An 18,702-nucleotide genomic window follows, 5' to 3' on the forward strand; every position below is an offset into this window, starting at 1 on the left:
CATAGATCACATTTGCACCTTCAAAGGTCTTTGTGACAGTTTAGTAGCAATTGGAAAGCCTGATTCAGACCAAGAAAAGGTATTTTGTCTTCTCACCAGTCTTGGTCCACAATATGAAGTCTTCACAACAACTATGATAAAGCCTCCGTGACCATCCTACTTTGAGTTGGTCTTTCAACTCCAAAATTTTGATCAAAGAAGAAATTGATTTTCTAGCCACATCAATGTTCTATCCACATATCTCACCCATCAAGTGGCATTTTATGGACAACAACAGCGACGCCCCCCATCAAGCCCTTCAGGCTATCGTAAACCATCACAAAAATTCACATCAAACGGATGTGGGTTTTAGGCACAACAAAACAAGGACTCAAGGCAAGCCAACACAAAATATACCTCTCAGTCAAATACACAGCGGCGTCCTCCCCCACTAGGTGAACGCCGCATAACACCTATCGAGAGGGACAAGTATCGTGACCAACAATGTCAATATTGTGGCATGATAGGCCATATTGCAAAGATATGTTGGTGGTACCCAAGAAATCAGTTTCTCAAGATGACATTCCACAAGCACTTGTAGCATTAACGCTGCACAACACCATTGTAGACACCGAATGGACTACCGACACTGGTGCTTCCAATCACATGACTAGTAAGTCAGGTATGTTAACTAATATCTGGAAATACTCTGGTTTTGACTCAGTACTAATTAGAGAGGGGTCTTCATTGTCAATTTTTTCCATATGAGACTTTTATTTAAAACAAAACAATTCTGCCTTACCCCTAAATGATGTGCTATTAGTCCCTAACTTAACAACGAACTTACTTTCTATAAGTCAATTAACCGCTCAATTTCCTATTAATTGTGAATTTTCTAATGTTGATTTTCGTGTTAAGGAAAGGAAAACAGGACAAGCAGTGATAACAAGGAAACACAAGGGTGATCTTTATGTCCTACCAACTTTACCGGAGTTATATTTCTCTCGTTGATTCAAATCCAGCACTGTAGAAGTTTGGCATCAATGCCTTGGCTATCCTTAGTCTTTAGCTTTACAAAGACTAAAAAATAAAGGATTAATTGATATTGTAGGGACAAAAAAACCACAACATCTTTGTGATGTATACTTGTCAATTAGGAAAACTTAATCGATTACCTTTTTCTTGTTCAGAACATTCAAGCACTAGTTCCTTTGAAAATATTCGTTGTGATTCATGGGGACCCACTCCTACTTTTCTATTGAAAAATTTAGATATTATGCTTGTTTGGTTGATGATTTCTCTAAATATATATGGATTATTCCTTTACGTCAGAAATCTGATTTTTTCAGTGTATATATAGCTTTTGAAAATTATGTAGCTAGACAATTCAACAAGCAAATTAAAATATTTCATTCAGATGGAGGTGGTGAGTTTATAAATTCCAAATTGTCTTCTCACTTTCTTTCTACAGGCATTGTGCATCAAGTATCAACACCATATACACCTGAGCAAATAAGTATGGTTGAAAGATGCCATAGGACTATAAGAGAACTAGGCATGACCATGTTATTTCATTGTGGTGCACTTTTATATTTATGGGTAGAGGCCTTCACTACCACTGTTTATCTAATGAATATACAACCCTCATTAGCCCTAAATTTTGAGACTCCATATTATGCATTACATGGAACCTATCCAGTTTACTCTTCACTTTGAACCTTTGGGTCTAAGTGTTTTCCCTACACTTGTGACACACAACTTCACAAGTTTGATCCCAAAACACTTCTTTGCATTTTTGTTGGTTATAGTGACTAACACAAAGCTTATAAATGTTTTCATCCATTAAGTATGAAAATTTTTATCTCCCAGTATGTTGTCTTTGATGAACTAGTTTTTCCCTATAAGTCTACACACACCACCCTCTTGACAAAAGCAACACCACACGCAACACCACTCACTCGCTTGGAGACAAAGCCTCAGACCTATCCACATCTTCATGGTTAAGTACCTTACAAAACCATCCCAAGATGCAGCAACGTCCATCTCCCAAAATTCCACATCAATCGACCCCCCATCCCCGCCTCTTCATAGCACAGTGTCACCTACCACCACTGACACCTTAGCACAGGCTTCTCCTATATTACCTCATAGTGTGGCTTCACCAAACACATCACCGCCCCACGACTCACTGCCACCTGATAACTTAGCAATATCCCAAACCATAGACCCACAACCCGTGCCTGAATCAGTGATGTCATCTCACCAACACCCTATCTCTTCAAGACAAACACACTCTATGGTCACTCGGTCTAAACTTGGTATAGTCAAACCCAATCCAAAGTATGTCTTGACCACACTCACATCGACCACCATTCCCCGTGAATCTCACAACATAAAGGTGGCCCTAGCACACCCTTGTTGGATAGTAGCCATGAATGAAGAACTTGTTGCCATCCATCAAAACAAGACCTAGACACTAGTTCCTCGCACACCTCACATGCATATCATTGATTGATGTGACCAATATATTGGGAACGAACCTCACACAAACCCTGCATCACCATGTCATCCTGTGACCATTATTACATCATAGCTTGGCACACTCAATGAATGTAATACCGTCAATGGTTACATCAGTTTCAAACATCAAGTAATTCCGAAAGAAAATCGTTGATGAAAACTAGACATGAATATTTAACTAAATTTTGTGGCATTGATGAAAACTTAGCATTTAAGATTTAAAAATAGGTGAAAGGAATTAGTTTGGAGTAATATTGCTTCAACAAAAGAGCGTGAGACATATAATAGATAATTAAGCATGCCCAGCCGGGCCAGCTCAAGTGGTAAGGGTGACTTGTGACTTTAGTGATCCCAAGATCACGAGTTCGAATCCCATTTAAGGCATTATGTCGGTGAATTACTAGAGATGCGTTAATGGGCGGGCGACTTTCACTTTCAGGTTTGGTGCCGCACCATAGTATTCAAAGTGGCGTGATGGTGGTTGAAATCCCCAAATTATAAAAAATAATAATAAATAATTAAGCATGTATTGTAAATGTAACCTAGACATGAATATCATATTCATATATATATATATATATATATATATATATATATAAAGTAATACGCACTTGTGGTACTCGATGTAACACGTGTAGCAATGTCGTGTTTGGTGTGTGCACGGAAAGCGAATATCCATTGGAGTCGTCTTAAAATCTTCTATCTATTGCATCAATCATCACCACGCGCATGCACACATATAACAATTAAAAATTAAATAAAGATTTTTTTAATATAATAATACAAAGAATTTGCATAAATGCTTTCATTGATATGAAGATATCCTATATATAGGAATTGTACAAAGTATGATATATAGTTACAAATTCAAAAATATTGAAATAACATAACAAGAAAATCCTATGCTATCAAATATCAACATATATTCAAATAATATAACAAAAGCATCCCACGCTATCGGATATCAACCAATATTCAAATAAGGAGATTCTTGACTGTATCAGCGACGAACAAGTCGTCGATGGTTTCAGTACACCATCGACTATTTCAACAAACCATTGAAGGTTTTCAAAAATGTTTCTGTCTGAAACAAACTCTGCAATAATCGTCGACGGATTTCAAGAAACCTATTACAACTATATGATTTCCTTTATATAATATTCAAAACATTTTACATTCTATAATCAATGACGAGCCAGTTTTGGTAACATCTTTACTAATACACCAAGCTAAAATTTTGATATGATTAGATAAAATAGATTGCGGGTGAAGTGAGTGAATAGTTACATGCACAACTATGTAAAATTATATAAATTATTATTATTTTTTTAAAATATTTTGTTATTGTGTAGCGAACGGATTTTTATATCTTAACTCAAATTAAAAACATATTAATGCCTTTACATTATGTTAATTAATTATTTAAAACTTAAGCCTTGGAAAAAATTTGTACATAATAAAAAAATTGTATTAAAATTTATTAAAATTTTAAAAAATAAAATTCAAAATTTGGAAATTTTTTATTGCCCCTACCTCAACCCTATATATATAGTGTACATATATAGACACACACAATTTTTGTGAAGTTATTGTACGTTCAATTTGAAATTTAATGCTCCTTATATATATATATATATATTGAAGTGGTATGCATAGTGAGTTGGGAAGAAGCCACGTGGAGTGGGAAGGCACTTGTGGGTTGTAGAAGGAAGCTTTGTGTCCTATTTGCATCCACCGTGGGGACTTGGTCTGTGCACACATATATGGAGTTGATTTCAAACGTTAAAGGGTTTTTATTTTTTTTAAATAAATATTAAATTATAAAAATAATAAATTTTCTTTTAAGTTGGATCAAAAGACAGAAATTTTTATTAAAGTTTCAAAAAATTCCAAGTAACTCTTCTTAGATTTTAAAAAATTTAGAAAATTTTCTTTAAATTTGTCTAAAAAATACAAATCTTTCCTTTTATTTTACAAAAAGATAAATATTTTCAGAAGAAGTTTGTATTTTTTTTTTTTTTTGAAAAATTTCAAGAGAGGTTTGTATAAGGGTAGCAAAAGGAATCAATTGGTCGAGTTTAGGTCGAGTCATAAACGGGTAGAACTTAAACGAGTTATATTTGGGTTGAATAGAGGAGCAAATTATAAACTCAAACTCGCTCCATTAATAAGTGGGTTATAAATGGGTACCTGCTAAGTACTCATTAAGAAATATATAATATATTTATCTTAATTTTTTTCTTTAAAATTTCATAAAATATGAGTTATTTTTTTTTTAAAAAAAACAACAATTGTTTTTTTTCTTATAACATCTTAACATTTGTGAGCTAATAACACTTATTTATTATTTAATTTATCTTTCTTTGTCGTATTTCTTTTAGAAAAGTAATTTTAAAATTTAAAAATAGCCCCTACAATCTATTTATCATTTTATCTCTAATTATTTCAAAAACTGTGGTTGTATAAGTTGTATCTTATATCTATTTGTTAAAAAAAAAAAAAAATACATGTATCAAACATCATAATTTATACATATTGATAGAATTTATTTTTTGATAAAAAACTAAACGGGTGACCCGATGGGTACTCAATATGAACCCAACTAACTCACTTATTAATTGGGTTGGATTCGGATTGACCCATTTATAGATGAGTCATTCCTCTTCTAATCCAAACCTGTTTTAATCGAAGGGCGATAAAGAGTTACCATTAGGTCGTGACCCGTTTTGCAACCCTTGACATTTTTGAAATCTTAATGGAGGTTAATGAAAACTTTAAAATCTCACAGGAAGTCTCTATCTCTTTACCAAACCTCAGAGATGTCAATGTCTTTTCCCTAATTATAAAAGGGCAAAAGACACTGACATTCCTTGAGATTATGTTAAAAGACATTGATCTCCCGTGATACTTCAAAATTTTCATAGACCTCTCCTAAAGTTTCAAGAAATTTAGGAACCTCTCATGAGATTTGTCAAAAAGACACAAACCTCCGCTTATATTTTATAAAAATACAAGACTTTTGAGAAGAGATTTGTGTTTTTTTCGCAAATCTTAAGAAAGACTTGTGACATTTTTGAAACCTTAGGAGAGTTCAATGAAATTTTTGAAATATCAAGAGAGATCATTGGCTTCTTGCCAAATCTTAGGGGAGGTTAGCATCTTTTGTCTATTATAAAAGTATTTTCGCAATAAGCATTTTTTAATTGAATTTAAAAATAATTTTTTGGGGATTATTTTTTTTAAAAAAGTATTTTTTATAATTATTTATTTTTTGTAATAAATAATTTAATTTAAGCAGTTCTAAACTTAGTTTAAGTCCATGAAAGATAAGAATAGTGTGTGCGTGTATGACATGCATGTTTAATTTGCAAAATAGAATAAAATAAAAAGAAAATGTAATTTGAATATTCATGATGAAATCAAGTAAAAATTTCAATTTGATATCTCCCGAATCCCTTTTATTCGTATATACCAAACGTGCAGTTCATAATAATGTGGTGTATCAAGTTACAAGACATCCGATTTAATCAAAAGTAAATGAGTCTTCCTTACAAAATGCAATTGGTTTAATGCCTCAATTAGCATTTTTTTTTTTTTTGAAAATTGCACCCACTGAATTTGCTGCAACATATGAGTTCTAAACCCAAATAAATTAAATTTGAGGGGTTGTTTCAGAGTTAGAATAAAAAAAAGATAAGTAAATATCACAAAAACAAAACAATAGTGCCTTATTAACGACTCTAGTTTGACTTCCATTTGATTCTATTCAGAAAGACACAAGACCCAAACATGATTGGTGTTAATCTCTTAATACCAATCAATATTGTAAAAATATGATCAATTATAATCTCTTAACTCTTAGAATAGTTGCTATTTTAAACAATATTGAGTTACTTATATGCCTAAACTTCTTATTTGAAATAAGACTTTTAAAACTATCGTCAATTCCTACATATACCATTATTAATTCTTAAATTAAGAGCCCTATAGATGAATGGTTGTAAAACCTTAATCTTATAAAATAAAATAAAATAAAATAAAATAAAATAAATTATATATATTATAGACGAGAGTCTCAGACTGCAGGTCTTGGATCTATATTGACTAATGACAATAAGAGGAGAGGATGCATAATTTAACTCATAGTGTACCTGTGAGGAAGAGTAACTTAGTTACTGTGGAGGGCAGTAGAAGGGGTAGAGATAGACCTAAAATAACTTGGGAAGGGATAATAAAGATTTAATATCCTTGAATCTATCAAAAGAAATGGTTCATGATCGCATAAATTGGCGGGAAATGATTCATATAACCGATCCCACTTAGTGGGACTAAGACTTGGTTTTGTTGTTGTTGTTATCTTAAAAAATATCATCAAATACTGAGTAAAGATTTGACAATGCCCTATCTTTTAAAAATAATATCTTAAATCCTTTCAAACAATAAATAAAGGACTTATGTAACCATCCACCCAACTAAACCTAAACCCTACTATTTCTCCTTTTTTTTTTTTTTTGGTAAAAGAGGGCGGCACCTCCTTTCGTAATTTTATTGATAACACTCACTTATAACGGAGGAATATCGTGAAAACAAAAAGACACTTGGGGCTTACAAATAACCAATAACCAATAGCCCTCCTCTTTCTTGTTTTATGTAATGATTGAAAAGCAAAAAAATTGAAACAACAAGCACAGCAATAGAATAATAAATTTGACCCAAACAAAAGAAAGAAAAAAAAAAAAGTAAAGATTTAGTTTTTTTTTCTTCATTTATAGTTTTATCCATTCTGAATAGCACTATTAATTTTTTTAATAAAATAAAATAAATCAAAACAAGTTTTGATTTGAAAAGAATATTTGAGATCTATCTTTCCACCCAAGCCAACCACAAAGGTAAAGGGTGAACACATGATAGTTTTAGGTTTAATTAATGGGGGGATGGCATGAGCCCATCCATAATAAAATACCCTGCCCACCCTCTTCCTATAGTGATGATTGCACATGTAATACTCATACATGTCCTAAAACCAGAGTTCCCATTTTACCATATAGCCTCTCCAATTGGGGAGGTTGGGCATCTGCCTTTCCTTCATACTTCTTATGGACAGATGGCACCTACCCATTTCTTCTGGACAGATGGCACCTACCCATTCCTTTTAAATATATATTATTTAGATTATCTTTTTTCTTTACAAGAGATACCGATTCAATGTAAGTGTCTTTCAAAAAATGTCTCATTTAATGAACGAGTTGTTAAATCTGTTCACAAGAGAATAGTGTTACACGATATCATACACACAACATCATCTCCTTATCACTTCATCTCTTTGTCGACTCATTAATGGAATGAGACTAATGCGATCGAGTCTAAGATTTTACCTTAGAGATGATGTTTGTCGATGTAGGGAGACAATGCCATATTTAGAAAAATAGTTATTTCGTGACCCAAGATCATGCTTCACTACATTATTTTAATAATTATTTATTGTGATATATAATTTTGTTAATTTTATTATATTTAAAATAAACAAATTAATTTACACACATTCCGAACAAGTAAATCATGCAAACATGGCCCTAAATTTGAGTACTTTAATCTACATTTTGATGGATTTGAAATGAAGTCATGTTTCAATTTCGACATACTAATTCAAATCCCAATAATTTAAAACAAGAACTAGAAGAACAAAATTTGAGATTCATTTAAATTTTGCTTTTGAAGTTTTAATGTTTCCCAAAAGTTTCTCCAATTATTCCAATAATCAATTATAAAATTCCAGCTTTTCTAAAAAAAAGTTGGAATGAAATTTTTTATCAAAATTAAAAATTTTGTGAAAATTTTCACACCTTCAAAATTTCCATCCAATCAAAATTTTAATCCTTTTGTATACGAAATAAATTATTAATAAAGTCCCTTAGTAAGCTACTTTTCATCTTTTGAGGAATAAAAAAAAATAAACTTTTGTGCTTAATATACATATACACACCAAGTGCCATCATGTTGATTACGCAAAGTAAACAGACTTTTTAAGGTTGATTTACTAAATAATCTCACACACCAAAAACCTTTCCCATTCAAGTTTACACATACATGGTAATAAGCCAAGCCAACACGTAAATGGGAATGATGGGCATTTAAGACCAAAGATCATAGGTTAGGTTTCCCAAGTACCCAAGCCATACCCAGTTGCTATTAAAAGGCTCCTCTTCAAACTCTCATGCAATATCCATCTCATATCATCAAGAGAGAGAGAGAGAGAGAGAGATGAAGTACTACTTATCCCTAATTTGTGGGTCTCTCCTTTTCTTTTTTCATTGTTCAAATTGCTCTAGTGATCTCATCAACCATGCATGCAAGAGAGCCACAAAAGATGATCCAAACTTCAGCTACAACTTTTGTGTTTCGACTCTGAGATCCGATCCCAAAAGCCAGACCGCAAGCCTTCATGAGCTCGGAGTTATCTCCTTCGAGCTAGCCATTTTCAACGCAACTCGCATTACATCACACGTCGCGAAGCTCATGAAGAGTAAACTGTTTGACCCGTTTGCTAGAGCTTGCTTAAGAGATTGCTATGAACTTTATATGGATGCAGTTCCTACCCTAAAAGAGGCTCTTAGTGATTTTAAGTCTAAAGATTACTCCAAAGCCAACCTAGAGGTGAGCGCGGCCATCGATGCACCCACCACTTGTGAAGATGGGTTCAAGGAAAAGAAAGGGGAAGTGTCACCTTTGACCAAAGAGAACAAAGTCTTCTTCCAATTGACTGCAATTTCTCTAGCCTTTACTACTATGTTCAAATGATTCCCACAACCTATTATTATCGGCTGTATATGCATAGCATATACATATTGGCTTCATATATATGCTACCAAGTAATCCTAAAATTAAGTTGTGCAACATATTTTTAATGACTTTTCTTTTATGAATTTGTGGGGAGCGACTTATGAGGATTAAAGATATAATATTTTTTTTTTATGTTTGAAATATTAAATTCGAAATCTAAAATTTAAATTTAAGTAAATTTTAACAAAATAAAATATAAAATTAAACCAAATTCATCCAAACCCACACAAATCTAAAACTTGAAATCCTTACTACTAATCAGATATCCGTTATATAAGTGTTTCTTTCCACTTTTTTGCATACTGTAAATTTTCCATGTTTCCAAAGTTAAACAAGTATTTCCTTCCACTCCTTTTGAATACTATAGAAAAGTATGCCGTTACCGTAAATTGTACATAGAAAAATACCAGTAATGGGGAGGAGCCAACAAGGTTACAGAAAAAGAGAAGAAAAGAAAAGAAAAGAAAAGGTGAATGGGAGTAAATCCCCCTGTACTTTGCACTTACCTACTGCCATTTTTGTCCCCAACAATCCTACTTTCATATGTAGGAACCAGGAAGTTTCCTTCACAGTGAAGACCTGGCTGTCCATTTCTCCAAAGCTCCAAATAAAAGAGGCGCGCCCTCCACACTAGCTTCCTTGTAACTCAAAAGACATCCAACAGAGAAAAGGCACTTAAAAATGTGGCATCTCTCCCACTTCTCCACCTCCGTGTGTTTCTTCATCTTCTTCTTCTTGCTTCCTCACCAAACCAGTTGTTCCATCACTCCAATTTCCATTGACTTAATCAACACAACCTGTGACAGCTGTGCAAGCGAATCCACCATTTTTGATTACGGCTTCTGTTTAGCCTCTCTCCAAGCAATCCCCATCAGCTATGCCACAAACCTCCAAGGCCTTGCCATCATTGCAATGGAGCTAGCCATTGAGAATGCCACCAGCACAGTTTCGGGCATCATAAAGCTGTTGAGCAATGGGACTTTCGATCAATACACCACGCTGTGCCTTGAGGACTGCCTGGAGCTATACATTGATGCAATTGCAACACTGGGAAATTCTATTGGAACTTTTCTGTCTGGGCAGTATGATATTGCCAATGTATGGCTGAGTTCAGTGATGGAAGGAGCGAAGACGTGCGAGGGAGGATTTGAGGAGAAAGCGGGCGGGGTTTATCCATTGACAAAGGAGAACTACAATCTCTTCCAGTTGTGTGATATTGCTCTCTGCATCATTCATATGCTTTCTCAGCCTTTGCCCTCCTACTGAGCTATGTACCGTTGCTCCTATCAAAAGTTTGTTTAGAACGAAATATATTTCTACTTGGACGCTTTTCCTTTCCCTTCTATGCTTTTTTGATAATATTACAAGTCCCCTTGCATTTACCCTGACAATATTCTATTAAAATAAGAAATTAAAGAATTCATTTTTATTTAGAAACAAAAAAAAAAAAAAAGTTGCTGTTTCTGAAAAGCCAAAGCTCAAAGCTCAAAGCTCAACTTTGTAGCACCATGGCACCTCTTCATGTGAGGATATTTTCCCAGATAGAGGTGCTTCAAATGATCTGTACACATCACCAGACTTTAAAAATGGCATGGTGGTGGTGGTGGGCCTATATATATTGGTCTGTTTTATGTCTAACTTTGGGCACAAAAGGAATGGAAAACTCCATATGATTATGTTGTGTACAAATCTATGCAATAACCACAAAGTGAGGCATGAGAGCGTGCACACAGATCCATGCATTAGTCTAAGCTTCTCTGACGGGGATGACTCCTCGAGCTAAGTCTGCACACAAAGTACTCCCCTTAAAGGGTACTCTCGTCCCAACAACCACGGAATATGCTCATCTTGCATTGAGGGGCAGTACTCACCCGGCAAAAGCACTGGGGTTTGCTCTAGCCCCATAAAACACTCCTCAAGTAAGCCACTTTTGATAAGCCAAAGCCCTATTGAATAGCGGCACACTACACTGTTCTAGTAAAAGATAATACGCAAATCCATAACCACAAGTAGCGCTTTGCCAGCCAATAAACCAAGCACCAGCCCTGACACAGGACACACTCCATGACCCATGCCAATAACCCACAGGTACAACATTGCTGGACTAATGGCCACAAGCCCCCCTCGTTGACAAGGGCCAAACCCTAGAAAATGCCCATGTGAAGGCATATGAATTCTCATTGGCATCCCGCTAGCCCAATGGTACAAGATGATACAACAAGGTGGAAATTGGAGGGACAAGTGTATGTCTCAACCTCTCACTCACAAACACATAGCATAATATTCCCCATAGTCTTGTCCATACCACTCCCATTCCCTCATGGAAGCTCCAACTATCCCTTGTGAATGCCTAAAGCTCAAGTCTAAGCTCTCTCTAGAGTACTCAATGCCCACCATGACAGCAGGAGTGGTAAAAGGCCTCATGGTCGAATCAATGTTTAGTCTAGGATTCATTCATGCTCATCCATGCACCCTCCAACGCCCATCTAAGGCTATGATCATAATTTTTGGCACCCCTCGGCCTTTCATCCATGCACATATTATGAATCATGGATGAAGGAACATGAAATCGTGACCTACCATCCTAGTCCATCTATCAATGCCCTCATTCATCAAAACCATATACCCTCTCAAGGATAACACCTCTGGCTAACTCAAGTCCATGCATCATTATGAGTGATGGCTCCTCAAGGCCATCTCCTTTGAACAAAATCCAAATGCAAAGCCAATCACCCTAGCTCAAAATGAGATTCTTTTCAGCAGCTTCGATCATTCAATGTGAGACATGGGCTTGTCAGGAAAAACTCAAACCAATTCTGACTGAAAATAGAAATGAGACACGTTTCATCTAGAAAGCTCCACTTGAACCTCATGCTCCCCAGGGAATTTAACCAAATCTCTTTTTAAGGAACACATCCAGACAAAGACACCACAATTATTTCGTATGTTATCCTCATTCTATTCTGAATTGTAATCTCTATTGATAGATAGATCCGTAAGCAAAATCTCGTCATTACAACTCCAACAATGTATTGATGATGAGTCTATAACGCAGCTTAACTAAGTATTGCATTAAGAAACTCTCTTTCAAAAGGATTTGCATTGTTGAAGGTGAAAGAGACAATTGATTTGTCATATCTCAGGCCTTGGTAAGTTTCTTGGCACACTATCAAATCGTGTCTTATTTTCTTGGCTTCTTATCAAATTAAACTACATGCTTCACTGCTTCTGTGAACTCTCGTCAATTTATCTGAGTTCCATTCTTGCAAATGTTCTCCCGAAGTGGGGTAAACATATTAGCCGAACCTCTGCATGGTTCAAAGTGCACAGTGCCTAGCGGCTAGCATTGATCGTTTATGGATAGGATAAAGGAATGAGGAAGCTACTAGAAAAATATCGGGTGGGAAATATGCTTCGAAGATGAACCTGTTTCCATACAACAGTTGGGAATTATTGACAGAATCAAACTCTGAATATTTTACAATTAGAGTGATACATTTGTTTCTTGGCACACTTTTTGTTAATGCTCGACATACAATGTTGGCCCACAACCTAGCAGCTTAAGCTTTTAAGTGAGGTCATAATCTAACATGGTATCAGCCATGGTTGCCAGAGGTCCTTGGTTATAGTCTTGTTGCCCTCGTTTATTGTTTGTTTGTTAAAAAAGTATCTTATTCCTTATAATGGGTTACTATTGTTTGTTTATCACCACGTGCAATCAGGCTCCACAAAAATGGCTGCTGAGTTACATGCAGCAGCAAAGTGGTCAGTACCCAAAAAAGAAACAAATTTTTTCCTTGGTTAGCCTAAAGAAAAAGATTTGAGGCCAGCAACAACAGTGAAACAAGTGAACGAACCCCCCATTCCACCCCCTACCCCCAAAAAAAGCATTTTTTGGGGGTGGGATAGGGGAAAAGCATGCAAACAACCAAAAAAATACTGCAAAAAGAGCTCTTATAAGCTCATATAATCAACTGGAACATTTTTTTTTTCTGTCACCATATAAATGGAATAAAAAATATCAAAGCTTCATCCTCTTTTTCTTTTTTTCTTTTTTACAACACTTACAAAAACCCCTGGCCAAGCTGCTTTCCTTTGCTTTCTTGGGGGTTATACAGGCACTCGTTTCCCGCGGTTACGGTCAAAGAACTGCATGTGAAAAAAAAAAAAAAATGAGGAAGAAAAAAAACATACAAATCATACTGAAACTTAACTGCTCTTCCAGTGCCCTTTAGCTAGATGGCTCTTATATTTGATCTAGTCCAGATTGTAGGCTACAGCAGCAATCCGAGCACTTGCCTGGTCCCTAACTGGTTATTGCCCAATAATATAGTACATTTTTCACTATTTATTCTTATTACTTCTTGTTATTATAATAGTAATATAATTACAATTTCTAATAACCGACCCCTTGACCCACAAAGAACCGAGGTTGTAGGAGCAATTGGAGGTTACCCAGCTCACAAGCCCACTCTCCTTCCATAAATGAGAGCGTTCATTGGAAGTCAAACCACCAAACTTGGTTTAAGAGGACAGATCTTAATATCTTGCCTGACACTAACTCAACTAAAGCTCAGTGGTGAGGATATTGCAGTAATGAAAATCTCATCACTGAAGTGATAACATAGAAACCACTGAAACAGCCTAGCAACAGCAATCCACACTTTCTATTATAAGCAATTATTTGTTTATTCAAGTTTGAAAAATCTCTACAGTCCATCTATTCTTTTATTTCAATGAATAAATCTTATATAAAAGACCAATATCATAAATGACAATGGCAAACTATTATCTGATATTTTTAACCCTTACATTTTTAATAATAACTTTTAAAGAAAAAATTCATAAACTAAATGATTCCAATCTCCCAAGACCAGGTTAAATATATATGAGAGTCACTAACGCTTCAGTGCACTATCTGACACACAGAATGGCACCTTGGAAAATTAAAAATAAAATACAATAAAAGCTTTTACTTGAAGAATAGATCCTGAAACATATCCCACAAAAATTCCCTCTTTTAATAAGAACATTTCAAACGATGAAAAGACAAAAAACATACCGATCTAACAAATGGTTGTTGAAACACCCAACCAAGGACAGGTATCCTCTGTATAAAGACTGAGAGTGTTGGCCAGAAGCCGCTGCAAAAGACAATGCATCAGCAAAGATGCACAAATAAGATGAGTGAACTGAAATCATGGGACTTGAAATCCAACAAACCTGAAGAGTACAATGAAACCATATGCCTCCAAAATCATGCCCAATATTGGCCATCCTATCATAACCAAGAAAAAGCCAACACCAAATGAAATTGTTCCCTGCATAATCAACAAAAAAGCACCCAAGCAATTAATGAAGAAAACAATAAATATGCAGAGAGAGAGAGAGAGAGAGAGAGAGAGAGAACCTTAAAATTTTGACGTTTCATGAAGAATTGCATGGTGGACTTCAGTCCAATGGTTAATGTCACCCCTGACAAGAAGAGGATCTGGATAAGTATCAAATAAGGCAATGTTCAGCATGGGTCAAATCAACATTAATCAAAACAGAAAAGACAAGATGGTGGAGAAATGAGGATGAGAACGTGGATAACCAAACACTTACATTTCCCATGGCAAGTAATCCCTTGTCAAAGAAAAACATGACTCCCAGGAATGAGAAAAAAATGCCAAATCCTGTCAACCCCAGTCCAATCTCTGTTGCATATCAAGTCACAAGTTCCGAGGGGATCAAAAGTTTGAAATAGATAAACAGCATAATGTTCACTGCTTCAATTTTTGAGAATATTTTGAGTAGGAACAGATAATAATAATAATAATGATAATAATAATAATATATTTGCTTTATCAGAAACACAACAAAGATCATTTGACAGTTTTAGGTTCATTAGTATAAGCTTTCCTGATATAAAGCTTAGATTGAAGCAATTTTCACAGCTTCCCGGCAATTTTAGAGACTCAACATTAATGAGCCAGCAGGAAGAAACACCACACCTAACAATATATGCCAATCTTTTGTAGGTTCACTTTTTACTTGAATGTAGCAATGCTTATTATTAACAAGGTCAATAAATATAACATTGGTAATGGAAGGAACAATTCACTTTATTTTGATAACTGGCACCTTGCACCCATTTGATCCTCTCTTCAAGAAATATGGGTCTACCATATAAAGTTTCTTTTTTCTCCTTCAGTCTCCTATGGACTATAATTAACAAAGATAATTGCTGGTAATGGACAAGGAGAACGTTTTTGATAAATGAAGTGTCTGAGTCAATTACTTTTCAACCAATCTCAGATGACTCAGAATTTGTTACTTTTGCTGGGAAAAAGCTAGCCTCAATTACCTTTATCCGAGGCTTGGGAGGCACTAAGAAAGAAATCCGAGAATGTGAACCAGTGTACAATTGTATGGTTTAAAAACTATATTCCCAGATATGCTATGATGCTTTGGATGGCAGCTTAGTACAGGTTAAGAACATTGGATAGAATGGCTAAATGGAAGAATCTTTGTTCACAAAATTGTATTTTCTGTAATGAAATGGTTGAGAACAGGAATCGCCTATTTTTTTTCCTGCAAAATCACTTGCTGGGTCTACTCTGAAATTGCTGCCATGTGAAGCAACTACTGCCCTTCTAAAAATTGGGATGAAGAGCTAAGAAGGATAGCTAATCTGAAAGGAGCTTTTGCTGATTTTAATAAGCTGGTCTTAGCTATCACAGAACAGTTTATCATATTTGGAGGGCAAGAAATTTGGCCATCTTTGAGAAGTCTACTAGAGATATCAATTTTATTATCTGTTCAATCAGAGATGATATTGACTGCTATAATTCCCAGTTCAGAAGACTAGCAGGATTGTAATTTTCTTCTGTTTAGTTCTTGTAGTTGTTTTCCGTTTTGTTAGTTCTGGCCTTTAGGCCTTCTTGTATTTTGTATCCCCTCTGAGATTAATATATTCTCTTAACTCTTTCCAAAAAAAAGAAGAAAAAGAAAAAAAAATAATAAAAAGGCCAATAACTAGGCCTCCAAATCTGGACCCATGTTTGGGAGCTTGGAGTTGGAACCTTGGATTTGGATTTGTATGAATTTGAATTAAATGCAATACCAAATTGTATTGAGTTTTGTCCAAATCCACAAAAATCCAAATCGAAGGCCTGACATCTATGTCCCAAAATGCAACCTCAAGGGTCTTAACTGAAGTCCAGTAAGCTGCACAGAATAATTATTTTAAATTTAGACTATTTAGTGCAGGCTAAGTTTTCTGCTTGAAGTATTAAAATCACAGTGAAAACTTGGAACTAGTAAAATTTGCACCCTCATCTCATCATTCTCTACAACTTGCAAACAAGTATTGAGACTAAAATCCATGGCAGTAGTTATATTTGATTTGCATCTAAAAATAATATAACCTATACAACTCTCACTTGCCTTTTTCCTCTTAAATTACTACAACATATTGACCATACCACAACAAAACTTATTAATTACCCATTTTCCAAAAAGAGAAAACTACCCACCTGCACAACTTTAAAATAGCCTCTCCACCCATGTACTGGAAGGCCAGAAAAAATATGAAGATATACCAGTCTTAAATGATATCCTCCTTTAGAACTAGCATTTTAAAACCCAAAACGAATTGAACCAGATTGGACCAGACAATCCCGTGGCCAGTCTGAATATCCCTTTCAGACTGGAAATTTAGGGGCCATTTGGTATTGCAGTCAAAAATTAAGAAAATGAAAACAAGCAATAGAAACTAAAAACCAAAATTGACAACCAATCTAAAAACTAAAACAAATTAAAAACCTAATTGAACACATATTATTTTTGTCCTTACATCAGATAAAAATTATAAATATGATTAGATCAATAAAAATACAATATAATACAAATTAAAGATTTTCTAGTAAAAATAATTTTGGATTATAATTATTTTACTTAATTATTATATTTTTAAATTCACTTTTTAGCACTTGAAGAAAAATCCTAGTGTAAATGGAGGTTGAAAATGGTGAAAATATTTTTGGGATATCTTAAATTTTAAAATTTTTAAAGATATTTTATGAATATATTTTAAAATTATATCGCAATTTTATTAAAACAATTTTCATTACCAAATAGCATAACAATTATTTAATCTACAAAACTCAATTATGAATATTGAAGTACCATGCCAAGACTTGCCACAACAATGGAAAACCAACAATAGGAATTTTTTTTCGCATGATAAAATATATATATATATTGAAAACAAGAAAGTACATTTAAAGCAAGATTTTTTTTTTTTTTTGACAAACAAAGGATTGTATTAAAAGAGAGAAGAAAGGGCATCAGAAAATTAGAAAAAGTAAAACAAAAAAAAAAAGACAGGGAGAATAAAAAATCCTCCCTTTACATCAATAGAAACTTGTTACAAAGAATGCAACCTAAACAAATAACCAAACTCAATGTAACAAGGCCAACCAATCCGCTGCAAGTCTTCAAGAGAAACATGACCATTTGTTGATACCCACAGCGACGCAAGATATACTACACTACACCAAAGAAAATTGTTAGTAGTAGCCACACCTTTTGAATATTCTAGTGTTCCTTTCCAACCAAACACACCAAATAATAGCCATAACGGTGCAACGCCATAGAGCTTTTTCCTATCCTTTCCTTTGCCAAAACCTCTAAAAGTAATGATATAAAAGGCCTTCAAAGTGTATGCACAGACCCAATTTTCACCAAATAAACCAAATAACTTATTCTAACTAGCTCACGTGAAAGGGCAATGAAGAAAGAGATGTGCACAAGTCTCTTCACTCCTCGTGCAAAGGACACAAATGTCAAGGGATAGGGCCTTATTAGGTCTTCTCTTCTGAAACAAATCACTGGTATTAATTCTTTCAAGTATTGCAATCCAAATGAAAGCTTTTATCTTTGAGGGAGCTTTAGCTTTCCAAATCAAAGGATACAAAGCATATGGATCAGTAGTAGAATCACAAGTCAAGTAGGTGAAAAAGATTTACAAGAGAACTCCCCAAAAGGATCTAAACTCCAAACCCTTTTATCACTCCCGAAATGAACATGAAAAAGAATCAAGCAACCCAGTCAAAGGAACCATCTCATTAATCTCTCACTCATTTAGATTTCCCCCCAAAATAGAAGTTCCAAGAATGCCTTCTTACAAAAGAAGAAAAGCAAAAATCAGAGTGTCATGAAGATTTGATAAACAAAAAAGGCGAAGGAAAGTACTAGCCAAAGACGTCTCCCCCACCCAATGATCCTCCCCAAAGCGAACACGCTCCCCATTACCCATTGTATAATGCACTTTAGGAAGGAAATAATCATAAATTTGAGATACAAACTTCCAAGAAC

The 18,702-nt window shown here is 34.7% G+C and overlaps 2 protein-coding genes across 5 annotated transcripts in view; one reads left to right on the forward strand and one right to left on the reverse strand.

Moving 5' to 3' along the window:
• Positions 1-9,980: 9,980 nt before the first annotated feature.
• Positions 9,981-18,702, reverse strand: part of LOC131164965 (vesicle transport protein GOT1-like) — a 29,757-nt gene continuing 21,035 nt past the window's right edge. For all 4 annotated transcript variants that reach the window (XM_058122536.1, XM_058122534.1, XM_058122535.1 and 1 more), the window contains exons 4-8: positions 14,947-15,038; positions 14,750-14,830; positions 14,563-14,660; positions 14,402-14,483; positions 9,981-13,488 (exon numbers count right to left, since the gene is read on the reverse strand). In XM_058122536.1, coding sequence (XP_057978519.1) covers positions 13,450-13,488; positions 14,402-14,483; positions 14,563-14,660; positions 14,750-14,830; positions 14,947-15,038 — 392 coding nt within the window. In that variant the 3' untranslated portion in view covers positions 9,981-13,449. The remainder of the gene's footprint in view (positions 13,489-14,401; positions 14,484-14,562; positions 14,661-14,749; positions 14,831-14,946; positions 15,039-18,702) is intronic.
• LOC131164966 (putative invertase inhibitor) lies at positions 10,021-10,678 on the forward strand. Its single transcript, XM_058122537.1, has one exon. It carries the CDS (start codon positions 10,021-10,023, stop codon positions 10,603-10,605), a length of 585 nt encoding a protein of 194 aa, XP_057978520.1. The 3' UTR covers positions 10,606-10,678.

Source organism: Malania oleifera, chromosome 9 (assembly GCF_029873635.1).
Source record: "Malania oleifera isolate guangnan ecotype guangnan chromosome 9, ASM2987363v1, whole genome shotgun sequence".
Classification (NCBI taxonomy): Eukaryota; Viridiplantae; Streptophyta; class Magnoliopsida; order Santalales; family Ximeniaceae; genus Malania; species Malania oleifera.